At 44.6% G+C, this 27235-nt stretch overlaps 5 protein-coding genes across 5 annotated transcripts; 1 reads left to right on the top strand and 4 right to left on the bottom strand.

Annotated features, from left to right (window-relative positions):
* Window positions 1–262: 262 nt before the first annotated feature.
* FA14DRAFT_161196 (uncharacterized protein) lies at window positions 263–7727 on the bottom strand. Its single transcript, XM_025499001.1, has 5 exons — window positions 6739–7727; window positions 6236–6663; window positions 5277–5304; window positions 5010–5207; window positions 263–4941 (listed from the first exon to the last, which is right to left on the bottom strand). The coding sequence occupies exons 1-5, from the start codon at window positions 7477–7479 to the stop codon at window positions 349–351; spliced, it is 5988 nt and encodes a 1995-aa protein (XP_025353554.1). The 5' UTR covers window positions 7480–7727; the 3' UTR covers window positions 263–348.
* A 438-nt stretch (window positions 7728–8165) lies between these two features.
* FA14DRAFT_168101 (patatin-domain-containing protein) lies at window positions 8166–13248 on the bottom strand (the record flags this gene model as incomplete). Its single annotated transcript, XM_025500128.1, has 6 exons — window positions 12468–13248; window positions 12356–12394; window positions 12125–12284; window positions 11240–11884; window positions 10634–11107; window positions 8166–10426 (listed from the first exon to the last, which is right to left on the bottom strand). The coding sequence occupies exons 1-6, from the start codon at window positions 13218–13220 to the stop codon at window positions 8166–8168; spliced, it is 4332 nt and encodes a 1443-aa protein (XP_025353553.1). The 5' UTR covers window positions 13221–13248.
* A 209-nt stretch (window positions 13249–13457) lies between these two features.
* On the top strand, window positions 13458–17874 carry FA14DRAFT_59817 (IkappaB kinase complex, IKAP component). The gene has a single exon (XM_025502545.1). The coding sequence runs from the start codon at window positions 13554–13556 to the stop codon at window positions 17829–17831; it is 4278 nt and encodes a 1425-aa protein (XP_025353552.1). The 5' UTR covers window positions 13458–13553; the 3' UTR covers window positions 17832–17874.
* Window positions 17875–20740, bottom strand: FA14DRAFT_59818 (glycoside hydrolase). Its single transcript, XM_025502546.1, has one exon. It carries the CDS (start codon window positions 20564–20566, stop codon window positions 17918–17920), a length of 2649 nt encoding a protein of 882 aa, XP_025353551.1. The 5' UTR covers window positions 20567–20740; the 3' UTR covers window positions 17875–17917.
* Window positions 20741–21140: 400 nt separating this feature from the next.
* On the bottom strand, window positions 21141–25330 carry FA14DRAFT_59804 (ras GEF). Its single transcript, XM_025502544.1, has one exon. The coding sequence runs from the start codon at window positions 25275–25277 to the stop codon at window positions 21255–21257; it is 4023 nt and encodes a 1340-aa protein (XP_025353550.1). The 5' UTR covers window positions 25278–25330; the 3' UTR covers window positions 21141–21254.
* Between the last annotated feature and the right edge of the window lie 1905 nt (window positions 25331–27235).

The following is a 27235-nucleotide window of genomic DNA, read 5'->3' as shown; positions in this document are numbered from 1 at the left end:
ATCATGCGCAAACGTTGTCATCTGTCATTTCTGCAGGTGTTCAGATCAAATCCAATGCCGGCACAATGTTTGTCACCCGATTCGCCGGTCTTCTAAGCAGCTTTGACCTGAGCGCCGTTCGAGCAATGGTTGCAAAAGATCATTCGTCAAGTCAACAAAGGCGGACCTTGCAACCACCTGGCCGAGCTTGGTTACAGGCTCAATTCTCAGACGAGACTTAATGTTTTACTATATAATGTCAAACTACACCAGTTCATTGATCCAACAATCAAAATGTATTAATTTTTGCAGTGTATATTTTTTTTACATAAGATGATACTTTCTATTTTGAACTTTGCCTTCGCATCCCTAGCCTGACTCGTCTTGCACCCAGATATGTCCGCTTTGTTTGGCCGGATGCTGTTCTGGCAAGGCATCCCATTCTTGACTCTCTTCCGTATCGATACCTTGAACCCATCGTTTCCATGCCTCTTCATATCCTCTTTCCAAGTGTCGCACCCATCTTTGCGTATCAAAAAGTTTGTTTGAATCACGCGATAAGAACAATTCTTTTCGCAAGTCCGACAATTCTCCATGTGATCTTCGTGAATCGGTCGCAGGGGGTGCTTGTGGTCCAGTCTTTGCCAATTCGATACGTGATCGTGGTGGAAGAGGGTCAAGGTTTTCTTGCTTTTGTTCTTCTTTCTTGGATTCAGCTTCGGCCTTCTTCACGTTTGCAGGCGCAGGCGCTTCATTGGCTTTCTGTAGCTGTTGCTGGATATGCTGGCCGGTCGAATTGACGGCGGTATGCTGGGCAGCTGATGAACTTTCTGCATTAAAACTCAACGCATCTGCTTGAACAACATCTTCTCCTTTCTTCGGTTGTTCGGCTTTGAGACTCTTTCCATTTTCGTCCACATATGTGTATGACAGACTTTGCGCCAAGTGTACCGCTCGATCCTCATATGCTTGTTCTGAATCAACAATCATTCTATCACCTTGTCCTGCTGCGGCAACAATACTTGCTGCCACTCTACTAGCCATCTTATGCTTGTGCTTTGGCCAGGTCAAAACAGGTGTTGCGGACCAGAGAATGTCTGCACTCGTTGTATGGGCACCACATTCCAACGTATCCAAAAACAAATCGGCAATTCGACCACGATGAATGTGAACACTTTTTGGTGCGACATCAGTAAAGATCACTCTTGCCGCCACCTCATCACCAAAGTGCTTTTGAGCATATCGCAACAAATGTGCTTCTCCAGCGGAAGGAAAGCGCAGAAGCCAGATGATACTATTTGGAACACTTTGAAGGATTCGTAGCCATAATTTGAATAAAGTAGGTTCAAGCTTGTACAACTGATTGAAATCTGCAAAGATCACATAATCGTCCGGCAAAGAAGGCCAAAGTTCTTTGCGTGCTTGCCATCTACGCTTTTCTTCTTCTCTCCATGCCTCCTCATCGTTCATCTGATGAGGTTTGACGATCTCCCCGGATGCGCCCCGTCTTTGTTCAGGTTCACGGAAGCCTTGACGATGGTCGTTAACAAAGTAGCTATCTGGCAAATAAATGAAATGCTCAGTGTATACCCAATCATTGTCCGTCGATTCAGGATCACGATCACCATCGAAGTCCGTCAATCTACGCTGTCTTTGCGATCCTTGCTTTCTTTCTTTACGCCAAATATCCGTACAAGTCATCTCTGGTGGACACACAATCGGATCAACAACAATCCAATCTGTCCAGCTACTTGCCATTCCGCCTGCAAAACCCATGAATTCCAATTGAACGGGACAAGGTCTTGCAGCAAAAATTTCATTTCTTGCACCTTTCGTGTATCCGTTGAGATTCATCAACAAATGTACACCGTCCTCTAGGATACGTGAGATAATCATTTGATTTGTCCACGCGCTTACGTCCGTGAAGTGCTCTGCTTCTTTCTCAATTTTCTTTCGGTAGGGAGATTGATCAGAAATAGAGGTTGCATAAAGGAAGATTTCAAATTTGGATCGATCGTGGAAGCCAAAAGTGGATTGCATCAAATGTGCCAGTGGGTGATTATTGAAATCACTCGAAACGTATCCCACTTTGATTCTTGGAGCTGGAGGTGCGGGCGGCGGGTAGACATTTGAAGGTAGCCAAAGTTGAGACATTGTAGTTTGAGAAATACGCAAAGCAGTTCGATGAGAAATCAAACGAATATGTCGCGGTGGAATTTTGAGAGTGAAGGTGTGGAACGGAAGAACGGTTGGTACTGCAGGTGTTCCAAGACAAGCAGGCAACGGTACCCGTCGATACTTTTGTGCATCTGCTTGTTGTGGTGCAATTCGCTGTAAAGCATGCTCGGACTGGATTTGATTGCCGTACACATCAAGATACCACTCCCTTTGTGTTCTTCTCATTATACGCTCTACCAACCTGATCACAAAGGAGCCTTCGTTGATCTTTTGTTTTTCTCGATCGCCATCCATACTCATGGCAGAGATCATTTGAATGCGATCAATGTAAGCTTGTTTCTGTTCCGCGCCTTTCCGGCCAGTCATTCGTACGATCAAATCAGCCCATTCCTCAGGACTGCGATCAGAGCACAAAGAGCCGACACCATACAAGCTTCCTTCGTCTAATTGTCGCTCCAGAAGCGCCACAACACGAGCCATGAAACCTTCTTTACCTTCATCACTTTGACTGTATACTTCATCCCAATCACAAATGGCAAGTAAAGCATTGACAAGTCCACACAAAGCTTCGGGAAAGTTTGGATTGACCTCTACAGCACGTCGGTAGTATTGCACGGAGTCTTGTGTACGACCTTGATCTTTAATCGCGTTACCCAGATTTGCCAACGCAACGTCGAATGTCGGATTGCAATCGATCGCTTTCTCATACATCTGAACCGCTTCAGTCAGATGATTCAAATCTTTGAGTAATGAACCAAAATTTGTATATAGATGGGGATGCTTAGGATCCAAAGTGAGACCGTAGGTGTAGTATTGAAGGGCAAGAGATTGTCCATTGATACTTTGACGTTCGCCTGTACCAGAAGCAACAGTAGTGCTAACTGGAATCGAAGATAAAAGAATGCCCAAATTGTTTGCAGTTGAAGCAGCAGGACTGACAGTGATCGACAGATAATACAAAGGCAAAAGTAGCGAAGTTGAAGGTGGAATGCCGTCCAATGTCAACGCACCGTGAGGTCCGCTAGTGGCACGGGTGGTAGCATCTTGAATCAATTTGGCAAGTGTGAGCAAAACCGTACTTGTCATCGTTTGTGATTGTTGCAGGGTAGATTGAATCGTATCAACACTTTGCACAGCTCGACGACATGCTTCAACAAGAGCAGGCAAGCTGCGTTCTGTTTCAGCAAACAAGATGCTGGCCAATTGAACCGCACCTTGTGGCAGCATCATCAATAAAGGCAATTGTGATCCTCCGCCAAGACGAAGTAGTGTACGAAGCAATCTATCGCCTGACTTGCGCACTAGGCGAAGGATGCCACCACCTGGACATAAAAGATGATATTGACCAGCAGCAGCTTGTTGAATCTGTTGAGAATCTTGCAGGTTCAATCCAATGGCTTGAGCAATATCCGATAATGCATGCGTTGCATGAGCACCAGGTAATGCAATGCCCATTGTCAGAACACCAATCACATAGGAAGAAAGGACGAGATCGCGTACGCTGTATGCGCTATTCTCAGAGGTGGACAAGACCACTTCGATGGCTCTCTCATACTCTCTTGCTGCGGGTACAGCACCCAAATCTGGCAAAACGTACTTGAGATTTCCCTTTGCATAGAACAAATTTTGCAATCTAGGTCCTTGAGCGACTGGTAAGTGCATTGGCATATACACAGGAGCGTTTTCAAAAGATGCGATTGCACCACTACCAGGTACTTTTCGTAATCTGCCTTCATCTGTTGCCTGTTGACGTTTGGACAAAACATTCGATTCAACAAATTCGCACAATTTCAAAGCTTCATTAAATCTTGGCAAACCCGTTTCAGGTTTACGATCTGCAGGTGCAATACTTTGATCGTTGTCCGAAGGTAATTGACCGATTTCCGCAACACGATTGGCAGCAGCATGTTCTTCTTCGTTGGGTGGAATTTGTTGCGGTGAGCACAAGACACCCAAAAGATTCTCATAAGCATCCCAATAGCCCGGTCGAAGCTTCACGGCCCTCCACCACCAAGATTCTGCTTCATGCCAACGACCTAAAGCGCGCAGCGTGGTTCCAATATTGCTCATGCTTTCCACGTAATTTGCGTCGATTGACAGAATCTCTTTATTGTACCACAAACTTGCTGCCAGATCACCACAACTGTAATATGCACAACTCAAAAGCAACAATGTCGGCAGATGGCGGGAATGCAACTTGTGCAGTGTATGCAACAAAGGCAGCAGGGAAGGATGTAGCTCGGTACGCATCTGCGGCTGCTCTCCTTCTTTCTTTGTTTTATCCATTGCTTCCTGATCTATCGGAACTTGTTTTCCACCAGTTGCGTAGAGGTGATGGGCATATTGTAATAATTGATCACGAATTTGAGGTGAGTTGACGCTCAATCCGGTTGAGGAAGATGCTTGGGCCACGAGGAGCATAGGATCATTCTGTTGTATAGTATATGAGCCAGGAGAAGAGGTTCCCACTTGACCATCACCAGCAGAATTATTTGCCAATTGCTGCAAGGCAGCTTGCTGCAATTGCTGTTGTTGCTGAATGTTGGACACACTATCGGCTGAAGATGGCGCAAAGTACGGTTGTGCAAAGCCGTCGGTATGCAATTTTTGATAATATCCAGCGGCCAAAGCGGTAAGCTGGGATTGAAAATGACGTGCAAAATCAGGCGGAATGAATTGTGTTGTTGATTGTCCATTTCCGCTGTTAGGACTTTTGCCGGCTACCGTTGTGCGGTGTAATTGTTGTCGTGCTTGTTCTTGACGGTCTACACCTTCCAATCCGGCCTTTTGGGAAATTAAAAATAAGAAAATTAGCCAAACTTACAAGATCACACCTAATCAATCACACTCACCCATGCACGCAACAAGACTGTGATCTCTTCTTGTTCTTGTTCCGTTAGTGCACGGCTGCTTGAGCCGGTAATTTCCCCATTGGCGCTTGTATTTCTTCCTTCGACGTTTTCTTTACTTTGCATTTCTGTATCATGATCCTGAAAAGTACTGGCAGTTGTCAAAGCTGCGGTTGCAATAGCAGCAGCTGAAGCAAGAATCTGAGAGAGGGGAAGAGAGCGTGTAAGAAATTGACTTTAACTACTTTGTGACTTTTTTTCAAGACATACCGTATATTCATCTGGTGCCAACCGATAGCTGATAGTTGGAGGCGAATCAGTTGTAGGACCCATGACGGATTTGAAGAGCAAAAGGAGGCGAGAAAGGGAATTGTTTGAGAGTGTCATGTAGATGACCAAAGAGAAGATGTTATTGTCAGTACTTCGTCCAAGGTAAGATTGAACGTGGGGAACGGTGAGGTGGATGATCTGGATAACACAGCCTGATGGCATATGACATCAATGAGCAGAGATCATGTGGACAGCCTCTTTTGAAAAGTAGATCGTAATCGTGGTGGTGGTGGATGAAGGTAGAAGGAGAAGGTTGTGCAGCATGCAAACAACCGCCGTCGTTCTTCTTCTTCGCGTCGGCATAAACGGGAGTGCATTCATGCGAAATACAGTGAAAGCCTCTTCTTGAACAATTTGCAAATCAAATCTCTTCGTTCCATCTCTCTCTTCCTCCATTCCGTGTAATCCGTGTAAATGAATCATTCGGCAAAGAAGGAATACTTAGATAAGCATACCTTCGGTTCCAGACTCTCCTCCCCACGATGTATCACCTTCTCTATCGGATCACAACTCCCTCCTCCCTGCAAAAATCTTCACCGCTATAGCCGCCTTTACCGCCATAGAGTAAACCCGACTTTGAACGGCCAATCAAGAAAGCGCGAGTTTCCGATTGCACCACCATTACGAAAGCAAATCATTGCAATCTTTCTTTTGTGCCGTCATCAGATATGAACGCCAACTGCTTTGATAATCCAGTGATCCACAACAATACAATAACCATCCCTTTTGCCTCTTTTCCTACCAAAAAAGGCTCCACCCAATCATAGCTTTGTCAGACTTTTCCTAGCGGAGCGCAATTCAAACACTTTTATTTCGCACCGATTCAGCCCGTCCATGATCGGAAGGAGAGGGTAAAAAGGCACAAGAAAGGGGAAGAACAAAAAAACACTGCTACTCACGAAGGTACAAAATTCGTTTGATTTGTTGCGTTGACATTGTTTGATCCTGAAAATGGCGTTCGCATTCCCATCACAATATCCGGAGGAGGTAGCATAGCAGGCGAAGGACTTGGCATCATTGGCGTACTGGGAACGCCTTGAAAAGGTTGACTTGGATCATACCACCGGTTAGAATCTTCTGGCGTAAGATTTGCGGACACGGTTTGGGCGATATACTCATGAACGGCAACGTTTGATGCAATATTGCCAATTTGCACTTGTGCTTGTGTTCGAGGAGACAAGGGTGCATACCAACCTGCACCTTGCTTGGATGAATGCGATTGGTTGAAGTTGTGTGGTAATCCCCTTGACGCCAAAAGCATCGCCTGAGAAGGATGTATCTGCTGCTGGGAAAGAGAGGAGGGAGATTGACCTTGCTTGGCGGCATCCTACAAAGGATTATAAAGGGATTGGAGATGTCAGTACTATACTTACGCTTGCATATTGTCAACCTCACTACTCACCGTCTCAAGACCTCCGTTTTGACCATTCTGACCGCCTTTAGGAGCTAGATTGATGCCATCGAATCCGCCCTGGACGCCTGAAATGCCGGCATCATTTGCTTGAAATGACGTTCTGGCTTGCTGTTGAGCAGCAGAAGGTTCATAAACGTTACTGGCCACCAATTGAGAGGCTGAAAAAGCCGAAGCGGAAGAAGCTTGAACAGCTCCAATTTTAGCAGCAGTATGCAACGAATTCGCAATCGATCCTTGTATTCCAACCGAGGCAGGATGAACGGAAAAAGGAGGAGGTAGATTATTGTTTGAGCCGCCGCCTTGGCCGGAAGGAAAGTTGGAGAAATGCGATTGTGATGGTAAACTTGGCCGCCGGGTACCTGAAGATGTTCCGTTTTCTGCACTTTCGATCGTTACATCGGATATCAATCCTGCACTTTCACGTCTATGTTGAAGTATTTGACCTTCTGCTGCAATTTGCACTTGTCCAAGTAATGCTTCACTTACATTCTGTGCAGGTGTTTGGGCTAAAGCACTGGCTGCCATCAGCATTGATGCTGCTCCACTTCCAGCCGGCAGATTATGCGGAGAAGGACGACCGAGAGAATGAGGTGAACTGCCAGCATTATATACACCTTCACCATCGCCGGAATTTCCTAGAGAAGATGAAGATGCCATATTCTGATATCTGCCTTGGTTGCTATTCCTTCTAGCGGAAGATGATGAAGAATTGTCTTGATAGGACTGCATATTGACATTCCCATTCATTCTATCAATGATTTCTTCAGCATTCCTTTGCTCCACTTTTGATAAATATCTGCTGAATCATTCCTCCTTCCAAGCGAATAGGATGATGATCTTTTCTATTGTACGAGTATAAACAGAAGGGGTATACGTTAACGTCTATGGTGGTTATCGATTGAGTCGTTTGTGTGATATAAATGATTTGATATACTTCTTAAAAGCCAAGCCTTAACTCGGCGCTAGATCCGACCGAGTCTCAACGCCAAAACTTAAACATACTCGGAGTGTGTGTGTGTTCACAATCAAGAATTCTTTTGAAAACTAAAAATTACTCGTTTAACATTCATTCTCCCGCTCGCTCTCTAACTCTGTATGCGTGTGTGCGCTGTATAGATTGCATTGAATGTGCCCAGTGCGTCGTTTGAGTTATGTACATTAGAAGGGACTTTATTTTTATTGATTTCATGCACGGCTACGTACCATAACTATAAATTTGCATGCGCGCTAAGAGTTCAACCGGTGCCGCATAAGCAATTGCATTCAACATGATAAACGCGCGCAGCCGCTCTTACGCCATTTTTGGGGTGGAGGTTTCGGCGTGGCTTTTTGTTTACTCAACGTATCATGTCGATCAACACTTTCACAAGGGGCGACAAGTAAAGATGATGGTGATCATAGCAATCAAAACATTATTATACACTATTTCTCCTTGCAGCTGTTCCGCGTTGTCGTCTCTTTTGTATTTCTTCTTGTTTACTTTCCGATTCTTCAAATGCAGATGGAAGTTTACCTTCTTTTTCCCATTCAATCAATGCAGATCTTGCTGCTGAATAGCCAATCTGTTCGGTATCATCAAAGAAGTTAAAGGCCATCGTTCCGATATGCTCTACCGGCATTCGCAAGTACAAACAATCTTTTGTACGAATTGCTTCTTGTAGATCTGCAACAGATGCGGCATAAGTTAAACGACCTTGAATGTCCGTTACCGAAGGAATACTGCGAGCATAAGACCATGGATTGTATCGATTGATTGCAACCCACCAACCTGATAATGTATCTCCATAAGGTGCCATCGGACTTGTATCATCAATCGAGCCAACATCAACAGCAAAAACATGTCTTGCTCCCATTGCAAACATGACTGAAACAGGCAAATTGGACAGATATCCACCATCAACGAGCATATGTCCATCATCAACCAAAGGGGGCAACAATCCTGCCAATGTCATACTGGCACGAATGTAACGCCATGCATATCCACTCGTATGGACTTCCATACGACTCCAAGTAATATTTGTTGTATTACAAAAGAAAGGTAACCACATATCCTCAATATGTGTCTCACCAATTGCTTTGAAAACACCTCGATTAAATTCAAAACCTGTCGTGTAGCTCACCGTTGGCCAGGTAAGATCGAGAACAAATCGCCAAAGACTTGCCATTCGCCCAGCAAACTTCTTCACACGTCCGAATGAGCTGACCGTTTCAGCATGTTTGGCATACAGTCCACCAACCAAACTTCCGATACTCGTTCCTCCTACCATATCAACTGGTATACCGCTCTCTTCCAATGCACGCAAAAAGCCAACGTGACTGATCCCTCTTGCTCCTCCTCCACCAAGCACTACCCCAATACTCTTTCCACACAATCTTCTCGCCAATCGTGCAAAATCGCTACTTTGATGTGATCGTCCTACGATCGGCTGACCGGAATTACCACGATAACGTAAGAGTGACATTTCCAATTTTGCTTTGAGATTACGCAAAGCTTTCACCGGTGTCGGATCACCAAACGGAGTAGGCGCATTGAATGAAGCACGGGATCCATGAGCCAAGCCAGGCAGCTCAACATGATGATGAGATGCGATCCAAGGTCTTGTTCGAAGCCATTCACGTGTAGATCCAGGCGGAACACTTCTTTCCGGATGCAATAAAACCAACTCTTTCCGTGCTGTTGTCTTGATCCCCAACAATAATCGTTCATACTCTCCCATCGTTGGATCATCGCCAAATCCGACCAACAAGATACAATCGGCTTGACGAATACTGGTTTGCGTCCATGGACTACTGACAGAAGTATCAACGACGTACAGAACCAATCTGTGCTTTTGCTCTTGTTCGGCTAACCATCCGGCTAATTTCAGCTTTCCCATCCTGTTGAATGCATGTCTGCCTAAAACACTCATCACGATGCTATGATTCAAAAATGCAGTTGAACCACCGATCGTATCGTCAAATGCTTGCTGTAATCGATTGGTGAAATCAACGACGGGAACTTGCCTTGTCACAGGAACGATGGCGACTGTTTTCAAGTTGTGATTGTTCCGACCCAGATCTGGCAGACCAGGTACGGGAGCTCTAATTAGAGGAGCATTTTGACCTTTACTACGATCCATCTCATCGCGAACACGTTTTGCAATGATACGTGAAATTTGAATAGTAATAGCCGGATGACGAACAGAGATTGCATTAAACAAAGTCATTGGCATTTTGACCAGTTCTGAATCACGAATTGCGTGTAAGGTCTTCCTCCTTTGCGAGCGTGTAATCACATCCAATTCACCAACGCTATCTCCTTGACCATGTTCGCTTAAAACGTCAACTCCGCTTTCGCCTCTTTCGGTGATGGATCGTAAACGACCATTGATGACGATGTAAAAGCTATCTGCTGCATCGCCTTCCCTGAAAATTACTTGACCTGCATTCACTTGTTGCCAATCCAAAGCAGAATCAATATGAAGAATTAAAGGAGAAAGCAGACTCAACAATCTCTTACACAACGTCAACATCACGATCGGCTTACGCTCCATCATTCGTTCCAAAGCACGAGCAGGAAGGAAACCAACGTACACGTCCGTCTTTGCACGAACGTCAACATAGCTGACAGACCCTAAAAGACTGGACAGATAGCCTGCTAGACCACCTCGACCTACTGTATACAACGGCCTTTGTCCTCGCTTATTTTGAAGCAAAGCTGCAGCTTCGGCAATATCTTGTGCAATCTTACCACCTTTTGTTCGTAAATTGGCTGTCCTTCGACCATCTGAAGTGCCATCAAGCGCATTCCCTACCGAAGGTGACACCGAAGGGCCTTTATGGGCATTTGTTCGTGATTGCGCAGAAGCTTGTTTTGTAGACTTGTTTGACGATTTAGAGGCACTTGGTGCTTTGTTGGTATTGGATGGGGCATTTTTGGAATTGGCATCCCCTGTACCTGTACTCAAATTGCGAGCTTCCTCTTCTTCATCGTCGGTAGGTGGAACGATCACATCCAAGAATCCATCAATAACGTAGAATAAGCCTGCATGTCTATCTCCTGCCCTGGCAAGCACACTGCCTGCCTCGAAGAAGCGAATGTCCACTTCGTTTTCTAGCTCAAGATGCTGTAGATTGGCCAAATTGCTGCTATGACCCGTTATACTACTTTCATCATCGAACATAGCTGCATCGAGCATGCTCAAAGTTCCAAAAGCAGATTTGAAAACACTTCTCTGTAAATGATCTTGAGCATTCAGATATGGAGAAGCCTGCATACTCATCACCGGCGAAGAAGGTACTTGTGCCAAACCAATACTCTTTGCAATACAATTCATCACTTCATCACGTAAATCAGTCGCGCCAAGCTGATCTGAACCTCCAAACAATGGTTCATCTTCGGGTATACGTTGACTATGCTTTGGAGCAGCCTTTGAAGGTGACGACTCGGATCCTTCTCCGTTTCTATGCAAGTTCAGCGGTCTTGTAGTGAATGAACCCAAAGAATCACGATGTCTGCTTGTCTTTGGTCTATCTTTAGTTGACGAGTTTACAAAGTCGCTATAAGGTGATCCCGGTCTGGCTCCAGGATCTTGATTTCCAGCCATACTCAACAGATCGCCCGGCCCTACAGAAGTACGTGAGATCGGCGTCCGTACAGGAAGATCAGGATGTCCCCAGGGTGTTTGTGGCACTTTTCCGGTGCCCTTTTCTTTTGTTACCACCACACTCGACTTCCTTTCTTGGCGTGGTTGAGGTCGTATAGTCTGATCCGATGCGTTCATTGATCTATCCTTCCCTCTTAGGCTTTCAGTTCCCGTATGGGAAAAGTAGTCCTCCTGTCGACCTTCATGTTGCTTCCTTGGTTCAGGCAAAAAGCGCTGACGTAATCTCTCAATTCCACCTTGTTCGTAAAAGGAAGAAGGCAATGGATAGCAAGCCAGTTCGTTGATATGCTTTTCCGTTCTCATTACTTCTTTCGTTAAACCCAAATATTTGTGAGCGGTATGAAACGTAACGCGAGAAAGACGGGTAAGAATGACTTGAACGATATGTGCTGCTGCGTTGGGGTATCTTTTGGTAAGTCTTTTGAATGCCGCTCCTGGTAGAACAGCCAAAGTGGTATCAACTGTCGCTCTGCCAATCGTTCCCAAGCCTTCTTGACCAGAGTAATAACGCTCCTCGCTCATTTTGCGGGAATCTCCTGCTCCCGCACCTCCTCCTGCCATTCCGTTGGTATGTATGCCTGCTCCAGAATATCCAGACAGAATTGATCCTGGTGTTGTAGGCCGACCATTCTCAAATGTTGCTTGTGAAACTGTTCTGCCACGCAGCATTTGAGGTGAGTTGGCGCCCATTTCCATCTTGCTCGTCGAACTTGGCGTAGTTACTGCACCTGTTGAAGCAGCAGAAAAGTGCGGAAAAGGTGCACTTTCTTGTGCTGGCGGTAGTAATTCACTTGGACCAATATTCGCATCATCTGGTTGGTGAATAGTAGTGGCATCATCGGTAGATGAAGTTGTTTTTGTACGACGATGATTGCTGAGAAAGCTATCCTCAAAGATGGGCGATGTTCCCATAGCATTGGGAATATTCCTCAATGTTGCCGAGTTCAATTGTAACTGACTGTGTCCCGGTCTATACACACCACTTGCACTTGATGATCCTGAGTTCGAATGCATCATAGCTTGTGCCTCATCGCTGTGTGACTTGTGTGTTCGGCTACTACGTCTTCGTACGCCTGACAGACTTTCGCTGTTGAGATGTGATGGTGTCCTGTACGCTTCATCATCTGCTGACCCTACTGCCAATTTGACATCCTCTGTGAATAAACGCAAGATGGTGAACAGACTACTCAAAGTGCCTCCACTTTGTACCTCGTTCAACAATTGGACGCCGGTATACTCTTCGTCGTCAGTGTCCACATTTGCTTTGTTTGATGCATCGTGAGCAAATACTTGGACATTTCCATCAATGACGATAAAGAAGGACGAGTCGTTATCCAACGAAATACTGTCACCTGCCACCAATCTGCGCGTTTGTAGATGTCGAGCTAATTCGTGAAAGACGGGCTTTTCCAAAAATCCAAAGATTCTTATCGCTTGTAAAAAGTCGTCTAGATAGTTATGAAAATTCCCTCTATCGTTATCATCACTTCCTCGAGCAACGTCTGGATTGAGATTGAATCCTTCATCTTTCACCAAAGGTTCTTCGCGTAATCGTTCGTATCGATTGAGATATCTGTATCTCATCCAAATGAAACCTGCAACGAGCAAGCTTATGAACAGGAAGAACAAAGATGGGAAATTGAGTTGAAGAGTGAATGAATAGTGTAAGATAGCATATACCGTTGATGGAACAGTTACCGAACTGAATCGAACGATTGCAGCTACCAATTGCAAGGTGGCCACCACCACTTGACCTAATCCATCGAAAAGGGCTCCTATGGGGTGTCTTCCCCGCAGGGACAAGACATCATCCACTTCCACCATCACAGAATTGAGAGGGATGTGGTTGATGTCCAGTTGTAAGGTGTTCAAGTGTTGTTCTCTTATTATTATATATACTCCTGTGCACAGACTAATAGGGTTCTCTTGCCATGAGCCTAGGGATTACTTAACCTATGCATACATTCACGTGTAATCAACCGAATTAAAGTTTTTGTTCTTATTAGTGTAATAATATATGAGATATCTTATATGACGGCGCAAAAGTCTTGATTTTCCGACCGGAAATACAGAAGTTGCTGATTTCATCATCATTATCACAGCAAGGTATCCTTCAGTCAATCCACAAGGGCCTTGCAACCATCATACAGCGTCCTCATGCGCAACCTTCGCATTGCATCACACGTTCATCACAGGCTTGACCTGAGCGATACACCCAAAACATCATCCTCATGTCAAGTTCGTGCAATCGCATTTGATCCACGGGAAGAAGCAGATATTTATTCCGCCACAGTTTCTGGTTCATTGACTTCGTCCGATGTTATAGATATAGACCTTTGGAGATTATGGCCAAGACAAAAACATGTGGCTGCATTCTCTGCGCCACTTTATACAGCTTGGCAAGCATCACAACAGATCGTCTCCCTGGATTTCCTAAGTGATGGAGGTTCATTCGTTCAAGGAGAGCCTGCTCTTTGTGTCATTTCAGCTGGTGGAGATATTGCTGTTTGTCCTATTCAAGATGAAGATGATGAAAACAGTGAGCCAGCACTACCAGAGATCGTTGGATCAGTCGAACAGGGTATTTTGGCAGCTAGCTGGAGTCCCGATCAAGAATTGCTCGTCCTCATCACAGCTCCCACTCCAGCCGAACTATCTGAGAATGGAAAGCCAAAAGGATCAACTCTATTACTGATGACCCGAGAGTTTGAGGTGCTGTCGGAAAACGTATTGCAAACAGATGATTTTGGTGAGGAAAGACCTATCGCTTTGGGTTGGGGATCGAAAGCCACACAATTTCATGGCTCAGAAGGAAAACAAGCGGCTGCTGCGGCTGCAGTTCTGGCGGAAAAGATGTCGGATATGTCCTTCGCAGAATCACCCAGAGGGCCTCCGCTACCAGACGATGATTTGAAACCGAGAATTAGTTGGCGAGGTGATTCAGCCGTCTTTTCAGTCTCAACAGTAGAGTCATTTGAAGGTGGACCATCGCAACATAGAATCATACGTACATATGGCAAGAATGCAAACCTATTGGCCACGCTGGATCCAAATGTTCGCGGCATATCACACGCCTTGGCATTCAAGCCAAGTGGAATCTTGATGGCTACTACGCAAGTATACGAAGGACAGCATTCAGTAGCATTTATAGAACGAAATGGATTGCCAAAAGGCTCATTTGCATTACGAAGCGACGATCCAATTCGAGAGTTGGCATGGAACAGCGATGGTTCTCTCCTGGCCGTTTGGACAAAAAGATGCATACAGATATGGTCTACTGGAAATTATCATTGGTATCTTAAACAACAATTTTCATTGGACGCCCCTATTACCAATCTACGATGGCATGACGAGCAGCCATATAGTCTCTATATTGCTTCTCCAACCGGTGCTTCAGCATATCAATTCGTTCTCGATACATGTGTTTCCACTTCTCAAAGTCCACCAAATGATGCATCGTGTGCAGCAGTTGTGGATGGTCAAAACATCCTACTAACACCTTTCCGAATTCAAAATATACCACCGCCAATGTCGAGTATGACCATCAAACTTGAAGAACGTGTCGTTCCGATTGATATCTCCTGGTCTTCGGTATCTCTATCTAGCAAAGAAGCTGTCAGTTTCTTGCACGTTCTTTTACCTCGAGGTGTTGTACAGACATGGCTTCTGCAATGGGGCGATTTGCAATCATCTGCCAAAGGATTAGACGATAAATGGAAAAAGCCAGAGCTTTTGTGTACTACTGACTTTGGACTGTCGGCGAGACAATTGGCTGCTTTTGCTCATTGTAAAGATGAAAAAATCAAGATTGCAGTAGGTGTACTGGCTGTGGATGGGTTTGAATCGCTCAAATTGGCCACACGCAAGATACAATGGAAGGACCGTGTTCTTGGCAATGTTCGCTTTGAGTCGCTTTCACTTGGTCGATCTGCACGCAGGATGCTGATCGCTGCGCCGCAAGACATGCAAACAGCAAAAGATGTAGTGGTTGCACGAAACGTTTACGTACATGAAGACAAAATGCTTCGCAATATTTCTGGAGAAAGAATTGCATTGCCTGCCTTTTTCCCCCACATCAATCTGATCTGCGCTCAAAATTCACCAGAGGAAGATGTCCATTCGGTCGGTCTGACAGATGCTGGACAATTGTTTTTGAACACAAAGCTTTTGGCACGAGATGCGAATTCATTCACTTTGACTGAATCTCATATTATATGGACAAATGTCTCTCACGAAGCCAAATTCTTGCCCATTCAATCAGCCCTTGCAGCGATTGATGTTGAAGCAGTTGAAGCTGGAGCGGAAGCCATTCCTTTGAACCGCAGAGTTGAACGTGGATCACGCATTGTGACTGCAGTGCCTAGCTCGATGACCTTGATATTGCAAATGCCACGAGGAAATCTGGAAACAGTCTCGCCTCGTCCGCTGGTTCTGGAAGTGGTCAGAAAGAGCTTGCAGGCGCAAAGGTATGGGAAAGCATTCCGGATCTGTCGTACACACAGATTGGATATGAATATCATCGTTGATCATGATGAACAGAAATTCTTGCAAGATGTCTCTCTCTTTGTCAAACAGGTCAAAGATGGAGAACATCTCAATCTTTTCTTGAGTAGTTTGTCAACCGTTTCCACCAAACAGACTGCTTCAGCTTCAAAGCCATTCTCGCGTGTTGTGGGTCGTGTTTCCGATGCTCGCCTGAATGGATCTCTGGAAGGAACAGATAAGCAAGTTCGAATCAATGCCATCTGCGACGCCGTTCGAGAGGTGTTGGAAAAGGAAGACGCCAGGGCTTACGTGAACACTATCTTGACAACACATGTTCGCAAATCTCCTCCAGATTACGAAGCAGCATTGAATTTGCTCGGGGAGTTGAAACGCGATGATGCTGCTCTAGCAGATGAAGCATGCAAATACATCATTTTCTTGACCGATGCCGATAAGCTCTTCAAAGCAGCCCTAGGAACCTATGATTTCACTTTGCCATTACTCGTTGCCCACCATTCTCCACGTAAGGATCCAAGAGAGTATCTACCTTTCCTTCGCGAATTACGTGAAGTTAAGCCATTGGAGATGCAGAGATTCAAGGTGGATGAAACTTTGGAAAGATGGGAGAGAGCTTTGACCTGGTTGGTGAAAGCTGGCGATGAGTACTGGGATCAAGCGGTAGAACTTATCGAAAAGCACGACTTATACCTCCCAGCATTGCAAGAGTATGCATCACAGCCTCAAAGATTATCCTCTGTGCAAGAGATGTACGGAGACTGGCTAATGGAAAAACATCGCTACAAAGAAGCCGGAATCTTATTCGCTCAATGTCGTCAATTACGTAAAGCCATTGACGCAGATGTCAAAGCTGGTAATTGGCGTGAAGCATTGGCAGCTGCACATACTACCGTCACAGAAAAGGCCGAATTGCAGAAATTGGCACAAAGGGTTGCTTCTAGTTTAAGCTCGTATGGCAGAAATGCAGAAGCAGCTTTGGTTGCATTGGACTATCTGGACGATGTTGAAGAAGGTGTTCGATTGTTGTGCAAAGATTACGAGTTTGGAGAAGCAAAGCGTATAGCAGCTAAGTGTGGACGAGCGGACGAATTGATTGGAGGAGTGATTCGTCCCTCCGTTCTGGAGAGCGCAGAAAGCCTTTTGGAGGAAATCCGCGAGATCGAAGATCAAGGAAAGAAACAATTTGCACGTTTACAGGAACTTCGCATTCGAAAACGTGAGAGACCTGAAGATTATTACCCTGATGTAGGAGAAGATGGTCTTGGTGGGGATGGATTGGATAACCTCGATTCTGCAAGTCAAGCCTTCACAATGTTTACTCGTTTTACACGCTATTCTGCTTTCACAAATAATGCTGCTGCTGCTGCCAACCGACGAAGAAGAGGAGATGCTGAAACTGGAAGTACAATGTCGCAATTCACATTGCGAACAAAAGCAGGTGCTGCTTCTACAACACAGACAGCCAAATCCCGCAAGAAGGAAATGCGTAAACAAGGAACAGGAAAGAAGAACAGTATTTACGAAGAAGACTATTTGTATACTTCCCTGCGTAAATTGTTGGATTCACGCTTGGAAAAGATTCAAAAGGATAGCGGAAAGGTGCTTTTACAGCTGGTAAGACTGTCCGACCATGCTCCAGAAGATGGAGATGAGAGCAACAAGCAATGCGCAGAACGTGCACAAGAGTTGGCAAATGTTTTGAATCATGTTGAAACAACGATGAACACCTTGAGCGAAGATTTATGGCAAGACAATCTGGACGATGAGGAAGCACTAGAGGAAGAACGTGTGAAAGCCATTCAAGAAGGTTTAGCATTAGGTCTTTCATGGGATCAGCTACAATCAAATGGATTGTTTGCACCACCCTTGCATCGGGAACGCATTACGGTCGCATCGCAAGAATGGAGACAACCGGCAATCGTACCGGTATAATCCAGCTTGAACTAAAATGTACTGTTGATTAATTGTAATTTTATCGCACACATATCTACAATCATACCTAATTTTCGTCAGCCTGATTAATTTACACCAGTTCCTGTCCATGACCATGATTGATCGATTGTGATGGTTGCCTTGCCAAGTTCTTCGCCATAACGAGCTGAACGGGCCAAGACGAGATCGTAATCTCCTTGTTTCACTTGCCATGAACGACTCTTTTCGTCCCAATGGCTGAATGTCTCTTGGTATAGTTGAATCTCTGCTTCTTCCGATTGACCGGGAGCAGGACGTAAGATAGCAAATCCTGCTAAGCGTTGAATTGGTTCATCTTTGGCATCACTTAAAGGCACATGTGGACGGAGATAAATCTGAGCAACTTCTTTACCACTTCTTTTGCCTTTATTTGTACTTTTGACTGTTAATGAGAGTGGTAAAGATGATTTGTTGATCTTTGTTGATCCTTTCACGACGGGACCTTCAGTTGCAAATGTGGTATAACCACCTAAACCTTCGCCAAAGTGGAAAGCTGGTTGATTTGCATTCTTGTTTTTGTTATAATATTTGTAGCCTACCAGACGACCTTCAACGTATTCTGTATGTGGGCCTTCTTTATCGTTCGGAAGATGTGTACCAGGGAAGTATGCTTCATCAACACCAGAAGGATGATCTTCGATTCTGGCTGGCCAGACGTGTGCTAAACGACCACTTGCAGGTGCATCACCACGACCCAATAAGATATCCGACAATGAAACAGCACCTTCTTGACCACCATACCAGCATTGAACGATTCCAGTCGCATCATTACGCCAAGGCATTTCTACAACGCTTCCGGTCAAATTGAGAATAACAGTTTTGCCAGGGCATGCTTTTGTGACTTGATTGACTAAATCATCTTGACGTCTTGGCAAGAAAATCGTGGGACGATCAAAACCTTCACTTTCCCAATCTTTACCTACTGCTGTCATGATTACAGTTAGATCTGCTTCTTTGGCTTGTTGAACTGCTTCAGCAATCAAAGCATCTTCATCATCCACTTCTTCCATTCCGATTTGGAAGCCACCATACTTGGCATCCCCATGTTCTTTTCCAACCAAACGAGGAACGAAATGAGCTTCAATTTGAATCTTTTGACCTGCTTTGACGGTGATCACATTCTCTTGCCAATTACGCAAAGGATTGACGATTGACTCGAACAAGTCTGTCTCTCCGTCAAAGTTCCAGATAGATTGTTTGCTCTTGTCACCATCGATTGTAAGGTAAGCAGTGATCGTACCTAAACCCAAAAGACCGAAACGTAATTGACAATCTTTCTTAACAGGTTCAAGGTCAAGCGATCCACGAACCCAATAATCGTTCCATGGAACTTCTTTTGGCTTTGGCAACATTGTACTCAAAGTGGCTTTTTGTCCGGTCGTACTGGCTACCACTTCACCCTTTCCGGGTTGTCGGCCTGTGAGGAAGTCCAATTTGATAGATTGTTCTAATGGTTTGACGAAATTATGAATTCCAATACCGTTGTGATGGTTTACCGTCACATCTTGTCCGCCTTTTTCGTTCTTGAGTGCATCCTTGAATGTGCTCAAAGGTTGCATAACTTTTTGTGGTGTCAAATTTGCACTACCACCGCCAGATTGAACGGCTTCAATCCAAGGTGCACCAACGCATAAGATCTTAAGATCCTTCTTGGGGATGATTGGTAGGATATCGTTGTCATTCTTTAGTAAGACTGCTCCTTCAGCTCCAATCTTTCGAATTGCAGGTCCGACTTGTTCGATTGGGACGCTCTTTTCAACTTCATCAGCAACGGATTTTTGATAGCCAAGCTTATGAACCTTCTTGACCAATTCCAACACCTTTAAAACGCAACGATCCAAATCCTTTGCCATCTTTTTACCTTCTTCATCACCTTTTTTGATCGTATCAATTGTTTTTTCAATTGTTCTGAAGATTGTTGGACCTGGCATTTCTAAATCAGTCGCATTGAATGCATTTGCATGCATGGCAAACCAATCCGACATGACTAAACCATCAAAGCCCCATTCTTTACGTAAGATGTCGGTAATCATTGCATCATTTTCGCTAGATGAAACGCCATTGACACGATTATAAGCAGTCATTACACATGCAGGTTGAAATTTGAATGGATCATCATGGGCACTCGCTTTACGTTGCATATCTGCCATAATGATCCTAAAAGGCTCCAAATACACTTCACGTAAAGCTTCAATTGAAACATCACTAGAATTATTTCTTCGATCATATTCAGCTTCATTTGCAACGAAATGTTTCATCGTTGCACCAACACCACAACTTTGAACGCCTTGAACCCAATGACTTGCCAGAAAACCCATCAAAGTTGGATCTTCCGAATAACTTTCAAAGAATCTTCCTGCCCTTGGATCACGTTGACCATTAATCGTTGGTCCAAGAATGACATGACATTGTTTCTCAATACCATCCAATGCGATTTGCTTTCCCATCTCGTATGCCAACTTTGTATCCCATGTTGAACCTAAACAAGAAGGTGAAGGAAATAAAGTGGACGGAGTTGAATCATGAAAATCACCCCCTCCGCGTGCACCTATTGGACCATCTGTTAATTTGATATACGGGATCTTCAATCGTTCAATTGCAACCGTTCTCCATAAATCAGCTCCTGCTGTTAATTGAATCTTTTCTTCCAACGTTAATTGAGCCAGTAAGGCTTGCGGGTCGATGGGGGCGGACATGTTTGGAGGAAGATGGATGATGGGAGAGGGAGAGAGAGAGGTGGCTTCATTCAATCCATCATAAGCGTGCTCTACACAGTTCTACGTCATATGATCCAAAAAGGTGAGCAATGCACTTTCCCCGGAACTCGGTACACCGAAAAATGATGGCTCATGCATCTTATCCGTTGGAAGTTTGATCGATGCAACGGTTATCAGGCCTACGCTAACCGTTGGGGAAAAAGGGCTAATGCATCAGCGCAGCATTGAAAGTCATTCCAACGCTCGCACCGATCTTGGACCGAAGTGAAGTGGGGGTGGCTTGAAACTTACTTCTCATCCCCACATGTTTTTCGTACGAAAGTAAGGCACCGGCAACCGGTCTCGAGCACAAGAGTAGGTAAAAGGTATATTAATCAGATTATGTATTGGAATCAGTAAAGCCATTACAGGAATCAAAAAAGTGTCCATGAGGGATTAAATTGCCAAATATCTCTGGAAAAGAAAAGAAAAGAAGAAAGAAATACAAATGAAAAAGAAGACAACGCACAGTATGCGTGCTTTATTATCAAAGAATGTGAATATCACTCAAATAGAGTAAAAGAAAGGGTATGACAAATTGGGTATTAGTTTGCGGAAAAAAAAATTGTCAAAGTAAGATTGGAAAAATGAATGAAAAATAAAAAGTCCTTCCTATGCGGAAAGTAGATCAGGTGTTCGTTTTAAGCAATTGTTTGATAATCCTTGATCCAGTCGATCCTGAAACGGCAGACGATTGTCTTTGTTCAACCTGAAGAGAACGTTGGTACTGTGCCTCTTCATCCCAAACGGGCAAATCGACAATCATTTGTGCCAAAGTCGTATTCTCCCGTAAAGACATTTGATATTGTTGACAACGAACGATTGCCATCACAGCATCGTACATCAAATTGAACTTTCGCCAATGAATCATTCCATCACTTGCACGTTTTGACGGATTTCCATCTGAAGTGCTCAAGATATCCTGCAAGTGTACACCCAAATAAGGTATCGTTCTTCCTTCCGAATTTTCTAGCGCAAGTCGATAAGCAGCAAAACTACGTTCACTTCCCATCAGTCTCGTCAAGCTTTGATATTGCTTCATCACCTTCTTTCCGTTCAATAGCTCACGTGTGTTCTTCAATCGATGAATAGACGCATTTCCCAGTCCAGCCAAGATGGCATGCAAGGTATTGTAATTATTTGTCCTTCTCAAGATCGTTGCCACTTCCATAAATTTCTCCAACATTTTTGCTCTTTGCTTGGCTTTGGATTGTACCAAAACCAAAGAACAGACCCAAGCAGAAATGTAGTTAAAGTGAGCAATACTTTGAGCAACCGACGAATTTGGAGCACGCAATGACCTTGAAACCAAGATATGACGCAAAAGATCGCGTGGTCCGATCGTGCAGAATAGGTCCCACTCAATTCTTGTCAATTCATGTGCAATATCCTCATCACGAATCTCAAAGAGCATATTTGAAGTATTGCGTAAGATCGCTTTTTGCATTTGAACCGAGACTGGCCCTTTTGGTGCGCCAATCGGAGGCAATTGGCCTGAGTTGCCCAAATATTGTGAAGATCCATTACCGCTCATACCTCCAGCACCTGTTGAATTCGACATGGCAGCTGAACTGTTTGCGCTCTTGTGACCTTCACTGGAAATGGTTGTAACATCAGATGTGCTTCTTCTTCTGTTCCCTTTCAAGCTTTCGCTTTGACCATGACTTGCAACGGATGAAGCCGCGGTGGTGATATCAGAATTGGCTGTCGTATGCGTTTCACTTGCCCCTCTGCCAACCTCTTGCAATCTGGAGATGGCTACTGCTGCAGCGGAGTTTGAAGATGTCGAAGGTGCCCGTGTGCGGGTATCATAAGGTTTTACGGGAGGAACATCTGCTGCGACTGATCTGGGTTTATCATTATCTTGATCCTTGCTCCAAATTGCGTCCAAGTCTGGGGCAGATCGTACAACGTCCAACAAGGGTTGCATAGGTGCAGCAATGTGCGTTGTTGCAGGATGTACCAGCAAGCGATCATAGAAGTCCACCAAAATGGAAAACGTTTCTGGGTCAGACAAATCGCCAGGGTATTCTTGCATCCAATCACCCAACATCGTCGTCAATTTCATCAACGAATAGCGAATCATTACCCCGTCCGACTTTTCACCTCTGGCCAAAGCGTCAAATCGAACGACAATTTGATTTAAAAGATCGATAGGCCTTGCAAATCCTCGGAAGAATGTCATAAACATGTGTAAGAATCGTTCATCATTTCCTGAAACGGCAGAAAAGAACAATTTATCCCACAATTCTTCAATGCTGACATATCCCCCAACGCTCTTTGCACTTTGAAGTCCCAATTGAGCGCGGTCAATGCTTTGTTGAAATGCACCGCCATCTTCTTCACTGCCGGCTTCAATGCTGCCTATGGTGACATCGCTCATCTTTCGATCGAATCTCTTGCGTGACATTATTGATTGACGATCCCGCATATTGATAGAAGGAGCGGCAGTGGAGGAAGAAGGGCTACGGCTACCGGTATGACCGGAATCACTGCTAGGTTGAAGAACGGCATCAGGTGAGACCATACTCATTGAGCCCGAATCTTTACTTCCGCTCATAGACATAGACTGTGCTGCAAGAGGTGAAGTAGCTGTCCTTGTTGCTGGAGCAGATATCGATCCTGTTTCGCTCATTCGCATCGTTGCACGTCCTTTTGCAACTTCTTTGACCAAATAGCTAAAACAATCTCTCATCCGTTTCTTGCCTTCTTCACTCTGTACACTGCATTCTGCCAATCCAACATTGTAGACAGATGCCATATCACTTGCATAGTATGGATCAACGGCTTTTGGGCTGATTTCCGATTTGCATGCAAGCATGACCGTACTCAATTGGTTCATGGCAAAGTTTTCCAAAAGTTCCGACATGCCTCGGAAGGAGGAAATTTGGGATGCATCGTAACACAGAATAGCTGCATCAATGTAAGGCAGAGATCGTGGCCAAGCAAACCGTTTCGATGGACCGTTGAGCAAAACCGAAGCATCCATTTCCAAAACTTCAATCGTTCGTTCTTTTTGATCAACAATGCAAATCGTAGAATGCGAAGTGATTCGATCCGAAACAACAGTCGGCTTAGAAAGTCCGAATTGCCGTAAACCTTTTCTTATCACTGTTGACTTTCCCGAACCTTTATGTCCCACAACGGCAATCACAAAGTTTGCCTGTGAACGTGGTCTTGATTGGATATGTTGCAAAAGCCCCGTTCCACTGCCACTCCTACTTCGCGATTCTACTGCCGGTAATGAAGTTTTACTTCCACCTGCATCTCCGATTGCAGAGGATGATCCTATACTTGCAGCACTACTAGAAGGTGTGCTTGTCAACGTGGCAGAATGCAAACCTTCTTCGGTTGGCAAAGAAGGCAGAATTGAAGATGTGCGCATCGCACTGCTTTCACTCGAAGTTGAAGAAGAAAGGTTAAATTTTGGCGAAACGGAAGAAATCGAAATATCATTTCCAGCAAGCAGTAATTCATTGCTCAACAAAGAACGTGGTCGAACTCGAGGTCGAACATTACCATGTGCACCCGGAACAGCTCCAACCGTTGCACCACGTGGACGACCACCTCGTATTGTTCCATTGGGTCCCAACGTGACAGGTGAGATCGGATTTGATGAGGATGACGGGGTTGAGGGCAATGGTGCTGTGGGGTGTGGAGCAGCCGGAGGCAAAACGGAACTCCTTCTTCGTGAGTATGGATCATGTTTCGCTAGACTGCTGCGTCTGCTAGATTCACCAGTTGGTGCATTTACTGAATCTCCATCTTCTGCAATTCCCAGCAAAGTAGCTGTTGATGCTTGATGGTGCAATTGATTATCGCTACCATCCTGTGATCCAATCGCTCCTTCCATCGCATCTTGACGAAGCGTAGCAGATGATGCCGTAGCATTTGGTCTAGGTGACATTTGCAACCAGCTCATCTCGTTTTGTTGATGATCAGCATCGTCATCCTCAAGATTCATCTTTCGCACATGCGAGTGAATGTGCAGGCTGGGCGATGTGGATGGCCCTGCTTGTGCGTCGTAAAAGTCTTCATCCTCCTCTGTTCCTGCTTCTGCGCTTGTCGTTGTAGAAGGTGGCGCTGAAGGTGAAGTGCTTCTACTCGTCGATCCTTTCTGATCGTCTGCGTCTGGTAAAGTTGGTGAAGCGTTGCTGGCTGCCCATTCAAGAGCAGCAGCGGTTGTTAAAACTTCATCTGCTTCATTCAATTGTTCTTGTTCTTCATCGTGCATTGGTAGCGAAGAGGATGAAGAGGGCGGTAGAGATTTCCGACGGGCATATCTTTGCTTGAGCTTCAGTAGTTTCCTCCTCCTTCTTAGCGCTTTTTGGTGGGCATCATCCGTTCCTACCCTTGCCATTTCCTCATCATCCTCACCTTCCTCTTCTCCTGATGATGTTGCATGTAGTATGCCATCAACCTCTTCTTTTCCTTGACCGTCTTCCCTTTCGTCATCATCTTGAAGTAGGGATTCTAATTTGTGTACAAAACTTTCATGTTTAACCCAATCGTTTTGATTGTTTGCTGACCAGGATGGGCCTGCCTGAGCCGAAGAGGTTGACGCAGCACTGTTGTCTCCGTTTGTTCTTTGCTGAGATGCTTCCATTTGTGCTATTTCTTCGTCCAAGCCCGCTACGACTGGAGATGCCATCCTGTTTGAAAATAAGGTTTTTTTGATGGGTGATTACCACAATAGCACTAATGGAAAGAAGGAGTGATAATCGTGATAATTGTCAGTACTTAATTGTGATCATTAAAGTGAAATGGAGGTTAAGGGCATTTCTCATATTAGGCAGGCTAAGTTCAGTTACCAGGTCACTCCCCCATCTCGAGCGAGCATTTTCTTTACGCAAAAGCGCGATGCATATAGAGACACCTCGCTTGTGTTGTCAAGCTGGATCCTCGTCACTTTGTCCGATTATACCTCAAAGTGCATCAACTGATTCTTTTTGACTTTCAATACGGGACGGCGTTTCAGCCTTTTGATCCGAATTGCAAAGGCCGCCTTTTTATGAAATGACATAGCCCCACCGAAATCGCGCATAGATCGCTTCTATGCATCGAATTCAACCTTATTTTTTATGAGAAAAAAGGTCCGCTGTGATCGTGAACGGTGGGCGTGTTGACTGTGGGAATATGGAAATCGTATCTTTAGAGGATTTGAATCGTACTCACTCTATTTCTGGCCAAGATTTCAACACCCTATATTTTCCTCGGTAATTTTTACTCCGCTCGGACTTGTTCTTCGAAAATAAGCATGAGACGGGCTGAAGTTACATAGAGTTGGCCATAACTGAATGAATAAAGCGAGACTTGAATCCGTTGAGTTGAAATGCACTTATTTTCGCGCAATGTCGTCCGAACAAAGCGTGGGTGATGTTGTTCCAAATCGTCGGATAATTGTTGGTTCTGACAAGAGTATCAAAGCGGTAGCGGCGATGTAGGAAGTATCTGATCGAAAAAGAATGTTGAAAGATGCCGTATGCGATGCGAGTCGAGATGAATTCAATTTACTGCTCCACCAAGTAGCAACAGTCGTCAATCGAGCTTCTAATCCAACTTTAGTTCGGGTTGATTCTTACACCTACTCGTCGTAGCAAAGAAAGATGTTTGTTTGTTGTTGAATGTTGTTTATCCTCTAATTTCAGATCGAGATGTGAGATGAAAAGGAGAAGATATTCGCCATCCTGCGATTTCAATGGAAGAGGAGAGCACAAGCAATTCAGGTGATCGGTTCAATGATTGAAACTGACGGCTTTATTTTTTTTACTTTGTTGTTGAATGTGCATTGAAGTCAAGCAATACACTGCTCCAATGCCTCTTGTCACAGACACAAACGCAATTAAAACGGAAAAATAAAAAATACAAAAGCTGTACGTACACACTACAGTACACGCGTATTGTTCGTGTATAGACAAGACTATCTAGCGCGCACACGCACAAGCAGAGCTTAATGCCCACAATGGAGTTCACATGCAAGAATACGCGCACAACTGCACATCCGCATTTACAACCGGACGACGCGTTTAAAGAGCAACACTGTTACCGTACCATTCACAAAATGGGGAGTGTTTTTTGATCATACGCGTGGTTTCGGTCAAGCTCCTCTTTTTTCTTTCTTTTGTCCTTACCTCCTTTTCTTGAATGTTCATGTATGTGTATGTACTTTTTGAGCATTCATTGTTCGGCTTAACTCTGAAGGGGGGGCACATTGATGTGATCGAGTTCGGATATCATGGAGCCGCATGTATGATGTATTATTCTCTCAACCTCTTACACTGACATTGCGGCTCCGTCTTGAATACCGTACCGAGATAGGGCCGGAATTACACCACTCTCGGCAAAGGATCTGGGAAAATAGTCTTAAGGGGATCATACCATCTAGTCAAATATAAGTGAATAACAGACCCGATCATGATGAAGAAGCAAGTGTGATAGGTCGATAGCGTATTTTTTAAACAGTCTAAACCCTATTGGATGATGCATTGTCTCCTTTGATTGTTTTTACTGTACTGTATAGAAGAAGCTCTAGTCTGCGCGCATATTGTTATTATTTTTAATGCTTAAATTAATCTCCTGCATCAATAATTGCAAATCTTCTTTTAGGCT

The sequence above is a fragment of the Meira miltonrushii genome (genome assembly GCF_003144205.1).
Source record: "Meira miltonrushii strain MCA 3882 unplaced genomic scaffold FA14scaffold_3, whole genome shotgun sequence".
NCBI classification, from domain to species: Eukaryota; Fungi; Basidiomycota; class Exobasidiomycetes; order Exobasidiales; family Brachybasidiaceae; genus Meira; species Meira miltonrushii.
This window is presented reverse-complemented; position numbering and strand designations above follow the sequence as displayed.

Bases quoted from the DNA above. Each gene is read 5' to 3' on its own strand.
- FA14DRAFT_161196 (XM_025499001.1), bottom strand. From the start codon at position 7,479: ATGCAGTCCTATCAAGACAATTCTTCATCATCTTCCGCTAGAAGGAAT. The intron at 6,664-6,738 runs GTGAGTAGTGAG...AATCCTTTGTAG, and splicing joins AAAACGGAGGTCTTGAGACG to GATGCCGCCAAGCAAGGTCA. The intron at 4,942-5,009 runs GTGAGTGTGATT...ATTTCCCAAAAG, and splicing joins CAGTCTTGTTGCGTGCATGG to GCCGGATTGGAAGGTGTAGA.
- FA14DRAFT_59817 (XM_025502545.1), top strand. From the start codon at position 13,554: ATGCGCAACCTTCGCATTGCATCACACGTTCATCACAGGCTTGACCTG.
- FA14DRAFT_59818 (XM_025502546.1), bottom strand. From the start codon at position 20,566: ATGTCCGCCCCCATCGACCCGCAAGCCTTACTGGCTCAATTAACGTTG.
- FA14DRAFT_59804 (XM_025502544.1), bottom strand. From the start codon at position 25,277: ATGGCATCTCCAGTCGTAGCGGGCTTGGACGAAGAAATAGCACAAATG.